The 18,392-nt window shown below is 40.6% G+C and overlaps 1 protein-coding gene across 1 annotated transcript in view; it reads left to right on the top strand.

Annotated features, from left to right (window-relative positions):
* Positions 1-641, top strand: part of FAM50A (family with sequence similarity 50 member A) — a 45,686-nt gene extending 45,045 nt beyond the window's left edge. The window contains exons 6-7 of the mRNA XM_063935796.1: positions 419-485; positions 556-641. Of these exons, the coding sequence (XP_063791866.1) occupies positions 419-485; positions 556-641 (153 nt within the window). The remainder of the gene's footprint in view (positions 1-418; positions 486-555) is intronic.
* The last annotated feature ends 17,751 nt before the right edge of the window (positions 642-18,392 follow it).

The raw sequence follows: 18,392 nt of genomic DNA, 5'->3' as shown, positions 1-18,392 counted from the left end.
TGACCGGATGGAGGTTTATAGTAGCGGTGTTCTCTGCTGTCACTTGCTGGGAGGTGTCAGGTGACCGGATGGAGGTATATAGGAGCTGTGTTCTCTGCTGATACTTGCTGGGAGGTGTCAGGTGACCGGATGGAGGTATATAGGAGCTGTGTTCTCTGCTGATACTTGCTGGGAGGTGTCAGGTGACCGGATGGAGGTATATAGGAGCTGTGTTCTCTGCTGTCACTTGCTGGGAGGTGTCAGGTGACCGGATGGAGGTATATAGGAGCTGTGTTCTCTGCTGTCACTTGCTGGGAGATGTCAGGTGACCGGGTGGAGGTAGCATCTGAGTCTGTGTGCACGGCATATGTGGCAGAGTGTAGCACTGGTGGCAGAGAACCATACCACATCTAACTTCCATTGTCCGTCTCGCCCTCAGGAGGAGGAGAACCGCCTGCGCGAGGAGCTGAGACAGGAGTGGGAGCGCAAGCAAGAAAAGATCAAAAGTAAGAGAGAAAGAAATGAGGTTTAATTGTCTGTACAGACTGTACTACAGCTTTATCCGTCTCTGCGCAGGTGAAGAGATAGAGATTACATTCAGTTACTGGGATGGCTCCGGGCACCGCAGAACAGTCAAGGTAAGAGCCTTTCTCTCTGTCTGACATGGTTAATGGCATTATATCTCGTAGAGAGAGCAGGAGATAGTATTGCAGTAGTAATGGTACTATATCTCGTAGAGCGCAGGAGATAGTATTGCAGCAGTAATGGTATTATATCTCGTAGAGAGTAGGAGATAGTATTGCAGTAGTAATGGTACTATATCTCGTAGAGCGCAGGAGATAGTATTGCAGTAGTAATGGTATTATATCTCGTAGAGCGCAGGAGATAGTATTACAGCAGTGATGGTACTATATCTCGTAGAGAGCGCAGGAGATAGTATTGCAGCAGTGATGGTATTATATCTCGTAGAGAGAGCAGGAGATAGTATTGCAGCAGTAATGGTATTATATCTCGTAGAGAGCGCAGGAGATAGTATTGCAGCAGTGATGGTATTATATCTCGTAGAGAGAGCAGGAGATAGTATTGCAGTAGTAATGGTATTATATCTCATAGAGAGCAGGAGATAGTATTGCAGTAGTAATGGTATTATATCTCGTAGAGAGAGCAGGAGATAGTATTGCAGCAGTGATGGTATTATATCTCGTAGAGAGAGCAGGAGATAGTATTGCAGCAGTAATGGTATTATATCTCATAGAGAGCGCAGGAGATAGTATTGCAGCAGTAATGGTATTATATCTCGTAGAGAGCAGGAGATAGTATTGCAGCAGTAATGGTATTATATCTCGTAGAGAGAGCAGGAGATAGTATTGCAGCAGTAATGGTATTATATCTCGTAGAGAGAGCAGGAGATAGTATTGCAGCAGTAATGGTATTATATCTCGTAGAGAGAGCAGGAGATAGTATTGCAGCAGTAATGGTATTATATCTCGTAGAGCGCAGGAGATAGTATTGCAGTAGTAATGGTATTATATCTCGTAGAGAGAGCAGGAGATAGTATTGCAGCAGTAATGGTATTATATCTCGTAGAGAGAGCAGGAGATAGTATTGCAGCAGTAATGGTATTATATCTCGTAGAGAGAGCAGGAGATAGTATTGCAGCAGTAATGGTATTATATCTTGTAGAGAGAGCAGGAGATAGTATTGCAGCAGTAATGGTATTATATCTCGTAGAGAGCAGGAGATAGTATTGCAGCAGTAATGGTACTATATCTCGTAGAGAGAGCAGGAGATAGTATTGCAGCAGTAATGGTATTATATCTCGTAGAGAGAGCAGGAGATAGTATTGCAGCAGTGATGGTATTATATCTCGTAGAGAGAGCAGGAGATAGTATTACAGCAGTGATGGTATTATATCTCGTAGAGAGAGCAGGAGATAGTATTGCAGCAGTAATGGTATTATATCTCGTAGAGAGAGCAGGAGATAGTATTGCAGCAGTAATGGTACTATATCTCATAGAGAGCAGGAGATAGTATTGCAGCAGTAATGGTATTATATCTCATAGAGAGAGCAGGAGATAGTATTGCAGCAGTAATGGTATTATATCTCGTAGAGAGAGCAGGAGATAGTATTGCAGCAGTAATGGTATTATATCTCGTAGAGAGAGCAGGAGATAGTATTGCAGCAGTAATGGTATTATATCTCGTAGAGAGAGCAGGAGATAGTATTGCAGCAGTGATGGTATTATATCTCGTAGAGAGAGCAGGAGATAGTATTGCAGCAGTGATGGTATTATATCTCGTAGAGAGAGCAGGAGATAGTATTGCAGCAGTAATGGTATTATATCTCGTAGAGAGAGCAGGAGATAGTATTACAGCAGTGATGGTATTATATCTCGTAGAGAGAGCAGGAGATAGTATTGCAGCAGTGATGGTATTATATCTCGTAGAGAGAGCAGGAGATAGTATTGCAGCAGTAATGGTACTATATCTCGTAGAGAGAGCAGGAGATAGTATTACAGCAGTGATGGTATTATATCTCGTAGAGAGAGCAGGAGATAGTATTGCAGCAGTGATGGTATTATATCTCGTAGAGAGAGCAGGAGATAGTATTGCAGCAGTAATGGTACTATATCTCGTAGAGAGAGCAGGAGATAGTATTGCAGCAGTAATGGTACTATATCTCGTAGAGAGAGCAGGAGATAGTATTGCAGCAGTAATGGTATTATATCTCGTAGAGAGAGCAGGAGATAGTATTGCAGCAGTAATGGTACTATATCTCGTAGAGAGAGCAGGAGATAGTATTGCAGCAGTAATGGTATTATATCTTGTAGAGAGAGCAGGAGATAGTATTGCAGCAGTAATGGTATTATATCTTGTAGAGAGAGCAGGAGATAGTATTGCAGCAGTGATGGTATTATATCTCGTAGAGAGAGCAGGAGATAGTATTGCAGCAGTAATAGTATTATATCTCGTAGAGAGAGCAGGAGATAGTAATGCAGCAGTAATGGTATTATATCTCGTAGAGAGCAGGAGATAGTATTACAGTAGTAATGGTATTATATCTCGTAGAGAGAGCAGGAGATAGTATTGCAGCAGTGATGGTATTATATCTCGTAGAGAGAGCAGGAGATAGTATTGCAGCAGTGATGGTATTATATCTCATAGAGAGAGCAGGAGATAGTATTGCAGCAGTGATGGTATTATATCTCGTAGAGAGCGCAGGAGATAGTATTGCAGCAGTAATGGTATTATATCTCGTAGAGAGCGCAGGAGATAGTATTACAGCAGTAATGGTATTATATCTCGTAGAGAGAGCAGGAGATAGTATTGCAGCAGTAATGGTATTATATCTCGTAGAGAGAGCAGGAGATAGTATTGCAGCAGTGATGGTATTATATCTCGTAGAGAGCGCAGGAGATAGTATTGCAGCAGTAATGGTATTATATCTCGTAGAGAGCGCAGGAGATAGTATTACAGCAGTGATGGTATTATATCTCGTAGAGAGAGCAGGAGATAGTAATGCAGCAGTAATGGTATTATATCTCGTAGAGAGCAGGAGATAGTATTGCAGCAGTGATGGTATTATATCTCGTAGAGAGCGCAGGAGATAGTATTGCAGCAGTAATGGTATTATATCTCGTAGAGAGCGCAGGAGATAGTATTGCAGCAGTAATGGTATTATATCTCGTAGAGAGAGCAGGAGATAGTATTGCAGCAGTGATGGTATTATATCTCGTAGAGAGAGCAGGAGATAGTATTGCAGCAGTAATGGTATTATATCTCGTAGAGAGCGCAGGAGATAGTATTACAGCAGTGATGGTATTATATCTCGTAGAGAGAGCAGGAGATAGTATTGCAGCAGTAATAGTATTATATCTCATAGAGAGAGCAGGAGATAGTATTACAGCAGTAATGGTATTATATCTCGTAGAGAGAGCAGGAGATAGTATTGCAGCAGTGATGGTATTATATCTCGTAGAGAGCGCAGGAGATAGTATTGCAGCAGTAATGGTATTATATCTCGTAGAGAGCGCAGGAGATAGTATTGCAGCAGTAATGGTATTATATCTCGTAGAGAGAGCAGGAGATAGTATTGCAGCAGTGATGGTATTATATCTCGTAGAGAGAGCAGGAGATAGTATTGCAGCAGTAATGGTATTATATCTCGTAGAGAGCAGGAGATAGTATTGCAGCAGTGATGGTATTATATCTCGTAGAGAGCGCAGGAGATAGTATTGCAGCAGTAATGGTATTATATCTCGTAGAGAGCGCAGGAGATAGTATTGCAGCAGTAATGGTATTATATCTCGTAGAGAGAGCAGGAGATAGTATTGCAGCAGTAATGGTATTATATCTCGTAGAGAGAGCAGGAGATAGTATTGCAGCAGTGATGGTATTATATCTCGTAGAGAGAGCAGGAGATAGTATTGCAGCAGTGATGGTATTATATCTCGTAGAGAGAGCAGGAGATAGTATTGCAGCAGTAATGGTATTATATCTCGTAGAGAGAGCAGGAGATAGTATTGCAGCAGTAATAGTATTATATCTCGTAGAGAGAGCAGGAGATAGTATTGCAGCAGTAATGGTATTATATCTCATAGATTGAGCAGGAGATAGTATTGCAGCAGTAATGGTATTATATCTCGTAGAGAGAGCAGGAGATAGTATTGCAGCAGTAATGGTACTATATCTCGTAGAGAGAGCAGGTGATAGTATTGCAGCAGTGATGGTATTATATCTCATAGAGAGCAGGAGATAGTATTGCAGCAGTGATGGTATTATATCTCATAGAGAGAGCAGGAGATAGTATTGCAGCAGTGATGGTATTATATCTCGTAGAGAGAGCAGGAGATAGTATTGCAGCAGTGATGGTATTATATCTCGTAGAGAGAGCAGGAGATAGTATTACAGCAGTGATGGTATTATATCTCGTAGAGAGAGCAGGAGATAGTATTGCAGCAGTAATGGTATTATATCTCGTAGAGAGAGCAGGAGATAGTATTGCAGCAGTGATGGTATTATATCTCATAGAGAGCAGGAGATAGTATTACAGCAGTGATGGTATTATATCTCGTAGAGAGAGCAGGAGATAGTATTGCAGCAGTAATGGTACTATATCTCGTAGAGAGAGCAGGTGATAGTATTGCAGCAGTGATGGTATTATATCTCATAGAGAGCAGGAGATAGTATTGCAGCAGTGATGGTATTATATCTCATAGAGAGAGCAGGAGATAGTATTGCAGCAGTGATGGTATTATATCTCGTAGAGAGAGCAGGAGATAGTATTGCAGCAGTGATGGTATTATATCTCGTAGAGAGAGCAGGAGATAGTATTACAGCAGTGATGGTATTATATCTCGTAGAGAGAGCAGGAGATAGTATTGCAGCAGTAATGGTATTATATCTCGTAGAGAGAGCAGGAGATAGTATTACAGCAGTGATGGTATTATATCTCGTAGAGAGAGCAGGAGATAGTATTGCAGCAGTAATGGTACTATATCTCGTAGAGAGAGCAGGTGATAGTATTGCAGCAGTGATGGTATTATATCTCATAGAGAGCAGGAGATAGTATTGCAGCAGTGATGGTATTATATCTCATAGAGAGAGCAGGAGATAGTATTGCAGCAGTAATGGTATTATATCTCGTAGAGAGAGCAGGAGATAGTATTGCAGCAGTGATGGTATTATATCTCGTAGAGAGAGCAGGTGATAGTATTGCAGCAGTAATGGTATTATATCTCGTAGAGAGAGCAGGAGATAGTATTGCAGCAGTAATAGTATTATATCTCGTAGAGAGAGCAGGAGATAGTATTGCAGCAGTAATGGTATTATATCTCGTAGAGCACAGGAGATAGTATTGCAGCAGTGATGGTACTATATCTCGTAGAGAGCGCAGGAGATAGTATTGCAGCAGTGATGGTATTATATCTCGTAGAGAGAGCAGGAGATAGTATTGCAGCAGTAATGGTATTATATCTCGTAGAGAGAGCAGGAGATAGTATTGCAGCAGTAATGGTACTATATCTCGTAGAGAGAGCAGGAGATAGTATTGCAGCAGTGATGGTATTATATCTCGTAGAGAGAGCAGGAGATAGTATTACAGCAGTAATGGTATTATATCTCGTAGAGAGAGCAGGAGATAGTATTACAGCAGTGATGGTATTATATCTCGTAGAGAGCGCAGGAGATAGTATTACAGCAGTGATGGTATTATATCTCGTAGAGAGAGCAGGAGATAGTATTACAGCAGTGATGGTATTATATCTCGTAGAGAGCGCAGGAGATAGTATTGCAGCAGTGATGGTATTATATCTCGTAGAGAGAGCAGGAGATAGTATTGCAGCAGTAATGGTATTATATCTCGTAGAGAGAGCAGGAGATAGTATTGCAGCAGTGATGGTATTATATCTCGTAGAGAGCGCAGGAGATAGTATTGCAGCAGTGATGGTATTATATCTCGTAGAGAGAGCAGGAGATAGTATTACAGCAGTAATGGTATTATATCTCGTAGAGAGAGCAGGAGACAGTATTGCAGCAGTAATGGTATTATATCTCGTAGAGAGAGCAGGAGATAGTATTGCAGCAGTGATGGTATTATATCTCGTAGAGAGAGCAGGAGATAGTATTACAGCAGTAATGGTATTATATCTCATAGAGAGAGCAGGAGATAGTATTGCAGCAGTGATGGTATTATATCTCGTAGAGAGAGCAGGAGATAGTATTGCAGCAGTAATGGTATTATATCTCGTAGAGAGAGCAGGAGATAGTATTGCAGCAGTGATGGTACTATATCTCGTAGAGAGAGCAGGTGATAGTATTGCAGCAGTAATGGTATTATATCTCGTAGAGAGAGCAGGAGATAGTATTGCAGCAGTGATGGTATTATATCTCGTAGAGAGCAGGAGATAGTATTGCAGCAGTAATGGTATTATATCTCATAGAGAGCGCAGGAGATAGTATTGCAGCAGTAATGGTACTATATCTCGTAGAGAGAGCAGGAGATAGTATTGCAGCAGTGATGGTATTATATCTCGTAGAGAGAGCAGGAGATAGTATTGCAGCAGTGATGGTATTATATCTCGTAGAGAGTAGGAGATAGTATTGCAGCAGTAATGGTACTATATCTCGTAGAGAGAGCAGGAGATAGTATTGCAGCAGTAATGGTATTATATCTCGTAGAGAGAGCAGGAGATAGTATTGCAGCAGTAATGGTATTATATCTCGTAGAGAGAGCAGGAGATAGTATTACAGCAGTGATGGTACTATATCTCGTAGAGAGCAGGAGATAGTATTGCAGCAGTAATGGTATTATATCTCGTAGAGAGCGCAGGAGATAGTATTGCAGCAGTGATGGTATTATATCTCGTAGAGAGAGCAGGAGATAGTATTGCAGCAGTGATGGTATTATATCTCGTAGAGAGAGCAGGAGATAGTATTGCAGCAGTAATGGTACTATATCTCGTAGAGAGAGCAGGAGATAGTATTGCAGCAGTGATGGTATTATATCTCGTAGAGAGTAGGAGATAGTATTGCAGCAGTAATGGTATTATATTTCGTAGAGAGCGCAGGAGATAGTATTGCAGCAGTAATGGTATTATATCTCGTAGAGAGAGCAGGAGATAGTATTACAGCAGTGATGGTATTATATCTCGTAGAGAGAGCAGGAGATAGTATTGCAGCAGTAATGGTATTATATCTCGTAGAGAGTAGGAGATAGTATTGCAGCAGTAATGGTATTATATCTCGTAGAGAGAGCAGGAGATAGTATTGCAGCAGTGATGGTACTATATCTCGTAGAGAGAGCAGGAGATAGTATTGCAGCAGTAATGGTATTATATCTCGTAGAGAGAGCAGGAGATAGTATTGCAGCAGTGATGGTATTATATCTCGTAGAGAGTAGGAGATAGTATTGCAGCAGTAATGGTATTATATCTCGTAGAGAGAGCAGGAGATAGTATTGCAGCAGTGATGGTATTATATCTCGTAGAGAGAGCAGGAGATAGTAATGCAGCAGTAATGGTATTATATCTCGTAGAGAGCAGGAGATAGTATTGCAGCAGTAATGGTATTATATCTCGTAGAGAGAGCAGGAGATAGTATTGCAGCAGTAATGGTACTATATCTCGTAGAGAGAGCAGGAGATAGTATTGCAGCAGTGATGGTATTATATCTCGTAGAGAGAGCAGGAGATAGTATTGCAGCAGTAATGGTAATATATCTCGTAGAGAGCAGGAGATAGTATTGCAGCAGTGATGGTATTATATCTCGTAGAGAGAGCAGGAGATAGTATTACAGCAGTAATGGTACTATATCTCGTAGAGAGAGCAGGAGATAGTATTGCAGCAGTGATGGTATTATATCTCGTAGAGAGCGCAGGAGATAGTATTGCAGCAGTGATGGTATTATATCTCGTAGAGAGAGCAGGTGATAGTATTGCAGCAGTGATGGTATTATATCTCGTAGAGAGAGCAGGAGATAGTATTGCAGCAGTAATGGTATTATATCTCATAGAGAGAGCAGGAGATAGTATTACAGCAGTGATGGTATTATATCTCGTAGAGAGAGCAGGAGATAGTATTACAGCAGTAATGGTACTATATCTTGTAGAGAGAGCAGGAGATAGTATTACAGCAGTAATGGTATTATATCTCGTAGAGAGAGCAGGAGATAGTATTGCAGCAGTAATGGTATTATATCTCGTAGAGAGAGCAGGAGATAGTATTACAGCAGTAATGGTATTATATCTCGTAGAGAGCAGGAGATAGTATTGCAGCAGTAATGGTATTATATCTCGTAGAGAGAGCAGGAGATAGTATTACAGCAGTAATGGTATTATATCTCGTAGAGAGAGCAGGAGATAGTATTGCAGCAGTAATGGTATTATATCTCGTAGAGAGAGCAGGAGATAGTATTGCAGCAGTAATAGTATTATATCTCGTAGAGAGAGCAGGAGATAGTATTGCAGCAGTAATGGTATTATATCTCGTAGAGAGAGCAGGAGATAGTATTGCAGCAGTGATGGTATTATATCTCGTAGAGAGAGCAGGAGATAGTATTGCAGCAGTGATGGTATTATATCTCGTAGAGAGAGCAGGAGATAGTATTACAGCAGTGATGGTACTATATCTCGTAGAGAGAGCAGGAGATAGTATTGCAGCAGTGATGGTATTATATCTCGTAGAGAGAGCAGGAGATATAATACCATTACTGCTGCAATACTATCTCCTGCTCTCTACGAGATATAATACCATTACTGCTGCATTACTATCTCCTGCTCTCTCTACGAGATATAATACCATCACTGCTGCAATACTATCTCCTGCTCTCTCTACGAGATATAATACCATTACTGCTGCAATACTATCTCCTGCTCTCTCTACGAGATATAATACCATCACTGCTGCAATACTATCTCCTGCTCTCTCTACGAGATATAATACCATTACTGCTGCAATACTATCTCCTGCTCTCTCTACGAGATATAATACCATCACTGCTGCAATACTATCTCCTGCTCTCTCTACGAGATATAGTACCATCACTGCTGTAATACTATCTCCTGCTCTCTCTACGAGATATAATACCATCACTGCTGCAATACTATCTCCTGCTCTCTCTACGAGATATAATACCATCACTGCTGCAATACTATCTCCTGCTCTCTCTACGAGATATAATACCATTACTGCTGCAATACTATCTCCTGCTCTCTCTACGAGATATAATACTATTACTGCTGCAATACTATCTCCTGCTCTCTCTACGAGATATAATACCATTACTGCTGCAATACTATCTCCTGCTCTCTCTACGAGATATAATACCATTACTGCTGTAATACTATCTCCTGCTCTCTCTACGAGATATAATACCATTACTGCTGCAATACTATCTCCTGCTCTCTACGAGATATAATACCATTACTGCTGTAATACTATCTCCTGCTCTCTCTACGAGATATAATACCATTACTGCTGCAATACTATCTCCTGCTCTCTCTACGAGATATAATACCATTACTGCTGTAATACTATCTCCTGCTCTCTCTACAAGATATAGTACCATTACTGCTGTAATACTATCTCCTGCTCTCTCTACGAGATATAATACCATCACTGCTGTAATACTATCTCCTGCTCTCTCTATGAGATATAATACCATTACTGCTGCAATACTATCTCCTGCTCTCTCTACGAGATATAATACCATCACTGCTGCAATACTATCACCTGCTCTCTCTACGAGATATAATACCATCACTGCTGCAATACTATCTCCTGCGCTCTCTACGAGATATAATACCATCACTGCTGCAATACTATCTCCTGCTCTCTCTACGAGATATAGTACCATTACTGCTGTAATACTATCTCCTGCTCTCTCTACGAGATATAATACCATCACTGCTGCAATACTATCTCCTGCTCTCTACGAGATATATTACCATTACTGCTGCAATACTATCTCCTGCTCTCTCTACGAGATATAATACCATCACTGCTGCAATACTATCTCCTGCTCTCTCTACGAGATATAGTACCATTACTGCTGCAATACTATCTCCTGCTCTCTCTACGAGATATAATACCATTACTGCTGCAATACTATCTCCTGCTCTCTACGAGATATAATACCATTACTGCTGCAATACTATCTCCTGCTCTCTCTACGAGATATAATACCATTACTGCTGCAATACTATCTCCTGCTCTCTACGAGATATAATACCATTACTGCTGCATTACTATCTCCTGCTCTCTCTACGAGATATAATACCATCACTGCTGCAATACTATCTCCTGCTCTCTCTACGAGATATAATACCATTACTGCTGCAATACTATCTCCTGCTCTCTCTACGAGATATAATACCATCACTGCTGCAATACTATCTCCTGCTCTCTCTACGAGATATAATACCATTACTGCTGCAATACTATCTCGTAGAGAGAGCAGGAGATAGTATTGCAGCAGTAATGGTATTATATCTCGTAGAGAGCAGGAGATAGTATTGCAGCAGTAATAGTATTATATCTCGTAGAGAGAGCAGGAGATAGTATTGCAGCAGTAATGGTATTATATCTCGTAGAGAGCAGGAGATAGTATTGCAGCAGTAATGGTATTATATCTCGTAGAGAGAGCAGGAGATAGTATTGCAGCAGTAATGGTATTATATCTCGTAGAGAGCGCAGGAGATAGTATTGCAGCAGTAATGGTATTATATCTCGTAGAGAGAGCAGGAGATAGTATTGCAGCAGTAATGGTATTATATCTCGTAGAGAGCGCAGGAGATAGTATTGCAGCAGTAATGGTATTATATCTCGTAGAGAGAGCAGGAGATAGTATTGCAGCAGTAATGGTATTATATCTCGTAGAGAGAGCAGGAGATAGTATTGCAGCAGTAATGGTATTATATCTCGTAGAGAGAGCAGGAGATAGTATTGCAGCAGTAATGGTATTATATCTCGTAGAGAGAGCAGGAGATAGTATTACAGCAGTGATGGTATTATATCTCGTAGAGAGAGCAGGAGATAGTATTGCAGCAGTGATGGTATTATATCTCGTAGAGAGCAGGAGATAGTATTGCAGCAGTGATGGTATTATATCTCGTAGAGAGAGCAGGAGATAGTATTGCAGCAGTAATGGTACTATATCTCGTAGAGAGAGCAGGAGATAGTATTGCAGCAATAATGGTATTATATCTCGTAGAGAGAGCAGGAGATAGTATTGCAGCAGTAATGGTATTATATCTCATAGAGAGAGCAGGAGATAGTATTGCAGCAGTGATGGTATTATATCTCGTAGAGAGCGCAGGAGATAGTATTGCAGCAGTAATGGTATTATATCTCGTAGAGAGAGCAGGAGATAGTATTGCAGCAGTAATGGTATTATATCTCGTAGAGAGAGCAGGAGATAGTATTGCAGCAGTAATGGTATTATATCTCGTAGAGAGAGCAGGAGATAGTATTGCAGCAGTAATGGTATTATATCTCGTAGAGAGCGCAGGAGACAGTATTACAGCAGTAATGGTATTATATCTCGTAGAGAGCAGGAGATAGTATTGCAGCAGTAATGGTATTATATCTCGTAGAGAGAGCAGGAGATAGTATTACAGCAGTAATGGTATTATATCTCGTAGAGAGAGCAGGAGATAGTATTGCAGCAGTAATGGTATTATATCTCGTAGAGAGCAGGAGATAGTATTGCAGCAGTAATGGTATTATATCTCGTAGAGAGAGCAGGAGATAGTATTACAGCAGTAATGGTATTATATCTCGTAGAGAGAGCAGGAGATAGTATTGCAGCAGTAATGGTATTATATCTCGTAGAGAGAGCAGGAGATAGTATTGCAGCAGTGATGGTATTATATCTCGTAGAGAGAGCCGGTGATAGTATTGCAGCAGTAATGGTATTATATCTCGTAGAGAGCGCAGGAGATAGTATTGCAGCAGCAATGGTATTATATCTCGTAGAGAGAGCAGGAGATAGTATTGCAGCAGTGATGGTACTATATCTCGTAGAGAGAGCAGGTGATAGTATTGCAGCAGTAATGGTATTATATCTCGTAGAGAGAGCAGGAGATAGTATTGCAGCAGTGATGGTATTATATCTCGTAGAGAGAGCAGGAGATAGTATTACAGCAGTAATGGTATTATATCTCGTAGAGAGAGCAGGAGATAGTATTGCAGCAGTAATGGTATTATATCTCGTAGAGAGCAGTAGATAGTATTGCAGCAGTGATGGTATTATATCTCGTAGAGAGAGCAGGAGATAGTATTGCAGCAGTAATGGTATTATATCTCGTAGAGAGCAGGAGATAGTATTGCAGCAGTGATGGTATTATATCTCGTAGAGAGAGCAGGAGATAGTATTGCAGCAGTAATGGTATTATATCTCGTAGAGAGCAGGTGATAGTATTGCAGCAGTAATGGTACTATATCTCGTAGAGAGAGCAGGAGATAGTATTGCAGCAGTGATGGTATTATATCTCGTAGAGAGAGCAGGAGATCGTATTACAGCAGTAATGGTATTATATCTCGTAGAGAGAGCAGGAGATAGTATTGCAGCAGTAATGGTATTATATCTCGTAGAGAGAGCAGGAGATAGTATTACAGCAGTAATGGTATTATATCTCGTAGAGAGCAGGAGATAGTATTGCAGCAGTAATGGTACTATATCTCGTAGAGAGAGCAGGAGATAGTATTGCAGCAGTAATGGTATTATATCTCGTAGAGAGAGCAGGAGATAGTATTGCAGCAGTGATGGTATTATATCTCGTAGAGAGCAGGAGATAGTATTGCAGCAGTGATGGTATTATATCTCGTAGAGAGAGCAGGAGATAGTATTGCAGCAGTGATGGTATTATATCTCGTAGAGAGAGCAGGAGATAGTATTACAGCAGTAATGGTATTATATCTCGTAGAGAGCAGGAGATAGTATTACAGCAGTAATGGTATTATATCTCGTAGAGAGCAGGAGATAGTATTGCAGCAGTAATGGTATTATATCTCGTAGAGAGCAGGAGATAGTATTACAGCAGTAATGGTATTATATCTTGTAGAGAGAGCAGGAGATAGTATTGCAGCAGTAATGGTATTATATCTCGTAGAGAGCGCAGGAGATAGTATAGCAGCAGTGATGGTATTATATCTCGTAGAGAGAGCAGGAGATAGTATTGCAGCAGTAATGGTATTATATCTCGTAGAGAGAGCAGGAGATAGTATTGCAGCAGTGATGGTATTATATCTCGTAGAGAGAGCAGGAGATAGTATTACAGCAGTAATGGTATTATATCTCGTAGAGAGAGCAGGAGATAGTATTGCAGCAGTAATGGTATTATATCTCGTAGAGAGAGCAGGAGATAGTATTGCAGCAGTGATGGTATTATATCTCGTAGAGAGAGCAGGTGATAGTATTGCAGCAGTAATGGTATTATATCTCGTAGAGAGCGCAGGAGATAGTATTGCAGCAGTAATGGTATTATATCTCGTAGAGAGAGCAGGAGATAGTATTGCAGCAGTGATGGTACTATATCTCGTAGAGAGAGCAGGTGATAGTATTGCAGCAGTAATGGTATTATATCTCGTAGAGAGAGCAGGAGATAGTATTGCAGCAGTGATGGTATTATATCTCGTAGAGAGAGCAGGAGATAGTATTGCAGCAGTGATGGTATTATATCTCGTAGAGAGAGCAGGAGATAGTATTGCAGCAGTAATGGTACTATATCTCGTAGAGAGCGCAGGAGATAGTATTGCAGCAGTGATGGTATTATATCTCGTAGAGAGAGCAGGAGATAGTATTGCAGCAGTGATGGTATTATATCTCGTAGAGAGAGCAGGAGATAGTATTGCAGCAGTGATGGTATTATATCTCGTAGAGAGAGCAGGAGATAGTATTGCAGCAGTAATGGTATTATATCTCGTAGAGAGCAGGAGATAGTATTACAGCAGTGATGGTACTATATCTCGTAGAGAGCGCAGGAGATAGTATTGCAGCAGTGATGGTATTATATCTCGTAGAGAGAGCAGGAGATAGTATTGCAGCAGTGATGGTATTATATCTCGTAGAGAGAGCAGGAGATAGTATTGCAGCAGTAATGGTATTATATCTCGTAGAGAGAGCAGGAGATAGTATTGCAGCAGTAATGGTATTATATCTCGTAGAGAGAGCAGGAGATAGTATTGCAGCAGTGATGGTATTATATCTCGTAGAGAGAGCAGGAGATAGTATTGCAGCAGTAATGGTACTATATCTCGTAGAGAGCAGGAGATAGTATTGCAGCAGTAATGGTATTATATCTCATAGAGAGCAGGAGATAGTATTGCAGCAGTAATGGTATTATATCTCGTAGAGAGAGCAGGAGATAGTATTGCAGCAGTGATGGTATTATATCTCGTAGAGAGAGCAGGAGATAGTATTACAGCAGTAATGGTATTATATCTCATAGAGAGCAGGAGATAGTATTGCAGCAGTAATGGTATTATATCTCATAGAGAGCAGGAGATAGTATTGCAGCAGTAATGGTATTATATCTCGTAGAGAGAGCAGGAGATAGTATTGCAGCAGTAATGGTATTATATCTCGTAGAGAGAGCAGGAGATAGTATTGCAGCAGTGATGGTATTATATCTCGTAGAGAGAGCAGGAGATAGTATTGCAGCAGTAATGGTATTATATCTCGTAGAGAGAGCAGGAGATAGTATTGCAGCAGTAATGGTATTATATCTCGTAGAGAGCAGGAGATAGTATTACAGCAGTAATGGTATTATATCTCGTAGAGAGAGCAGGAGATAGTATTGCAGCAGTAATGGTATTATATCTCGTAGAGAGCAGGAGATAGTATTACAGCAGTAATGGTATTATATCTCGTAGAGAGCAGGAGATAGTATTACAGCAGTAATGGTATTATATCTCGTAGAGAGAGCAGGAGATAGTATTGCAGCAGTAATGGTATTATATCTCGTAGAGAGAGCAGGAGATAGTATTGCAGCAGTAATGGTATTATATCTCGTAGAGAGAGCAGGTGATAGTATTGCAGCAGTGATGGTATTATATCTCGTAGAGAGAGCAGGAGATAGTATTGCAGCAGTGATGGTATTATATCTCGTAGAGAGAGCAGGAGATAGTATTGCAGCAGTAATGGTATTATATCTCGTAGAGAGAGCAGGAGATAGTATTGCAGCAGTGATGGTATTATATCTCGTAGAGAGTAGGAGATAGTATTGCAGCAGTAATGGTATTATATCTCGTAGAGAGCGCAGGAGATAGTATTGCAGCAGTGATGGTATTATATCTCGTAGAGAGAGCAGGAGATAGTATTGCAGCAGTAATGGTATTATATCTCGTAGAGAGAGCAGGAGATAGTATTGCAGCAGTGATGGTATTATATCTCGTAGAGAGTAGGAGATAGTATTGCAGCAGTAATGGTATTATATCTCGTAGAGAGAGCAGGAGATAGTATTGCAGCAGTGATGGTATTATATATTGTAGAGAGCGCAGGAGATAGTATTGCAGCAGTGATGGTATTATATCTCGTAGAGAGAGCAGGAGATAGTATTGCAGCAGTGATGGTATTATATATTGTAGAGAGAGCAGGAGATAGTATTACAGCAGTAATGGTATTATATCTCATAGAGAGCAGGAGATAGTATTGCAGCAGTAATGGTATTATATCTCGTAGAGAGAGCAGGAGATAGTATTGCAGCAGTAATGGTATTATATCTCGTAGAGAGAGCAGGTGATAGTATTGCAGCAGTGATGGTATTATATCTCGTAGAGAGAGCAGGAGATAGTATTGCAGCAGTGATGGTATTATATCTCGTAGAGAGAGCAGGAGATAGTATTGCAGCAGTGATGGTATTATATCTCGTAGAGAGAGCAGGAGATAGTATTACAGCAGTAATGGTATTATATCTCGTAGAGAGAGCAGGAGATAGTATTGCAGCAGTAATGGTATTATATCTCGTAGAGAGTAGGAGATAGTATTGCAGCAGTAATGGTATTATATCTCGTAGAGAGCGCAGGAGATAGTATTGCAGCAGTGATGGTATTATATCTCGTAGAGAGAGCAGGAGATAGTATTGCAGCAGTAATGGTACTATATCTCATAGAGAGCGCAGGAGATAGTATTGCAGCAGTAATAGTACTATATCTCATAGAGAGAGCAGGAGATAGTATTGCAGCAGTGATGGTATTATATCTCGTAGAGAGAGCAGGAGATAGTATTGCAGCAGTAATGGTACTATATCTCATAGAGAGCGCAGGAGATAGTATTGCAGCAGTGATGGTATTATATCTCGTAGAGAGAGCAGGAGATAGTATTGCAGCAGTAATGGTATTATATCTCGTAGAGAGAGCAGGAGATAGTATTACAGCAGTAATGGTATTATATCTCGTAGAGAGCGCAGGAGATAGTATTGCAGCAGTGATGGTATTATATCTCGTAGAGAGAGCAGGAGATAGTATTGCAGCAGTAATGGTACTATATCTCATAGAGAGCGCAGGAGATAGTATTGCAGCAGTGATGGTATTATATCTCGTAGAGAGTAGGAGATAGTATTGCAGCAGTAATGGTATTATATCTCGTAGAGAGCGCAGGAGATAGTATTGCAGCAGTGATGGTATTATATCTCGTAGAGAGAGCAGGAGATAGTATTGCAGCAGTAATGGTACTATATCTCATAGAGAGCGCAGGAGATAGTATTGCAGCAGTAATAGTACTATATCTCATAGAGAGAGCAGGAGATAGTATTGCAGCAGTGATGGTATTATATCTCGTAGAGAGAGCAGGAGATAGTATTGCAGCAGTAATGGTACTATATCTCATAGAGAGCGCAGGAGATAGTATTGCAGCAGTAATGGTATTATATCTCGTAGAGAGAGCAGGAGATAGTATTGCAGCAGTAATGGTATTATATCTCGTAGAGAGCACAGGAGATAGTATTGCAGCAGTGATGGTATTATATCTCGTAGAGAGAGCAGGAGATAGTATTGCAGCAGTAATGGTATTATATCTCATAGAGAGAGCAGGAGATAGTATTACAGCAGTAATGGTATTATATCTCGTAGAGAGAGCAGGAGATAGTATTGCAGCAGTGATGGTATTATATCTCGTAGAGAGAGCAGGAGATAGTATTGCAGCAGTAATGGTACTATATCTCATAGAGAGCGCAGGAGATAGTATTGCAGCAGTAATAGTACTATATCTCATAGAGAGAGCAGGAGATAGTATTGCAGCAGTGATGGTATTATATCTCGTAGAGAGAGCAGGAGATAGTATTGCAGCAGTAATGGTACTATATCTCATAGAGAGCGCAGGAGATAGTATTGCAGCAGTAATAGTACTATATCTCGTAGAGAGAGCAGGAGATAGTATTGCAGCAGTGATGGTATTATATCTCGTAGAGAGCGCAGGAGATAGTATTGCAGCAGTGATGGTATTATATCTCGTAGAGAGAGCAGGAGATAGTATTGCAGCAGTGATGGTATTATATCTCGTAGAGAGCGCAGGAGATAGTATTGCAGCAGTGATGGTATTATATCTCGTAGAGAGAGCAGGAGATAGTATTGCAGCAGTGATGGTATTATATCTCGTAGAGAGAGCAGGAGATAGTATTGCAGCAGTGATGGTATTATATCTCATAGAGAGCAGGAGATAGTATTGCAGCAGTAATAGTACTATATCTCATAGAGAGAGCAGGAGATAGTATTGCAGCAGTGATGGTATTATATCTCGTAGAGAGAGCAGGTGATAGTATTGCAGCAGTAATGGTATTATATCTCATAGAGAGAGCAGGAGATAGTATTGCAGCAGTAATGGTATTATATCTCGTAGAGAGAGCAGGAGATAGTATTGCAGCAGTGATGGTATTATATCTCGTAGAGAGCAGGAGATAGTATTGCAGCAGTAATGGT

The sequence above is a fragment of the Pseudophryne corroboree genome, chromosome 8, assembly GCF_028390025.1.
Source record: "Pseudophryne corroboree isolate aPseCor3 chromosome 8, aPseCor3.hap2, whole genome shotgun sequence".
In the NCBI taxonomy this organism is placed as follows: Eukaryota; Metazoa; Chordata; class Amphibia; order Anura; family Myobatrachidae; genus Pseudophryne; species Pseudophryne corroboree.
Note: the sequence above shows the minus strand (reverse complement) of the source record. Positions and strands in the feature narration are given on the sequence as shown.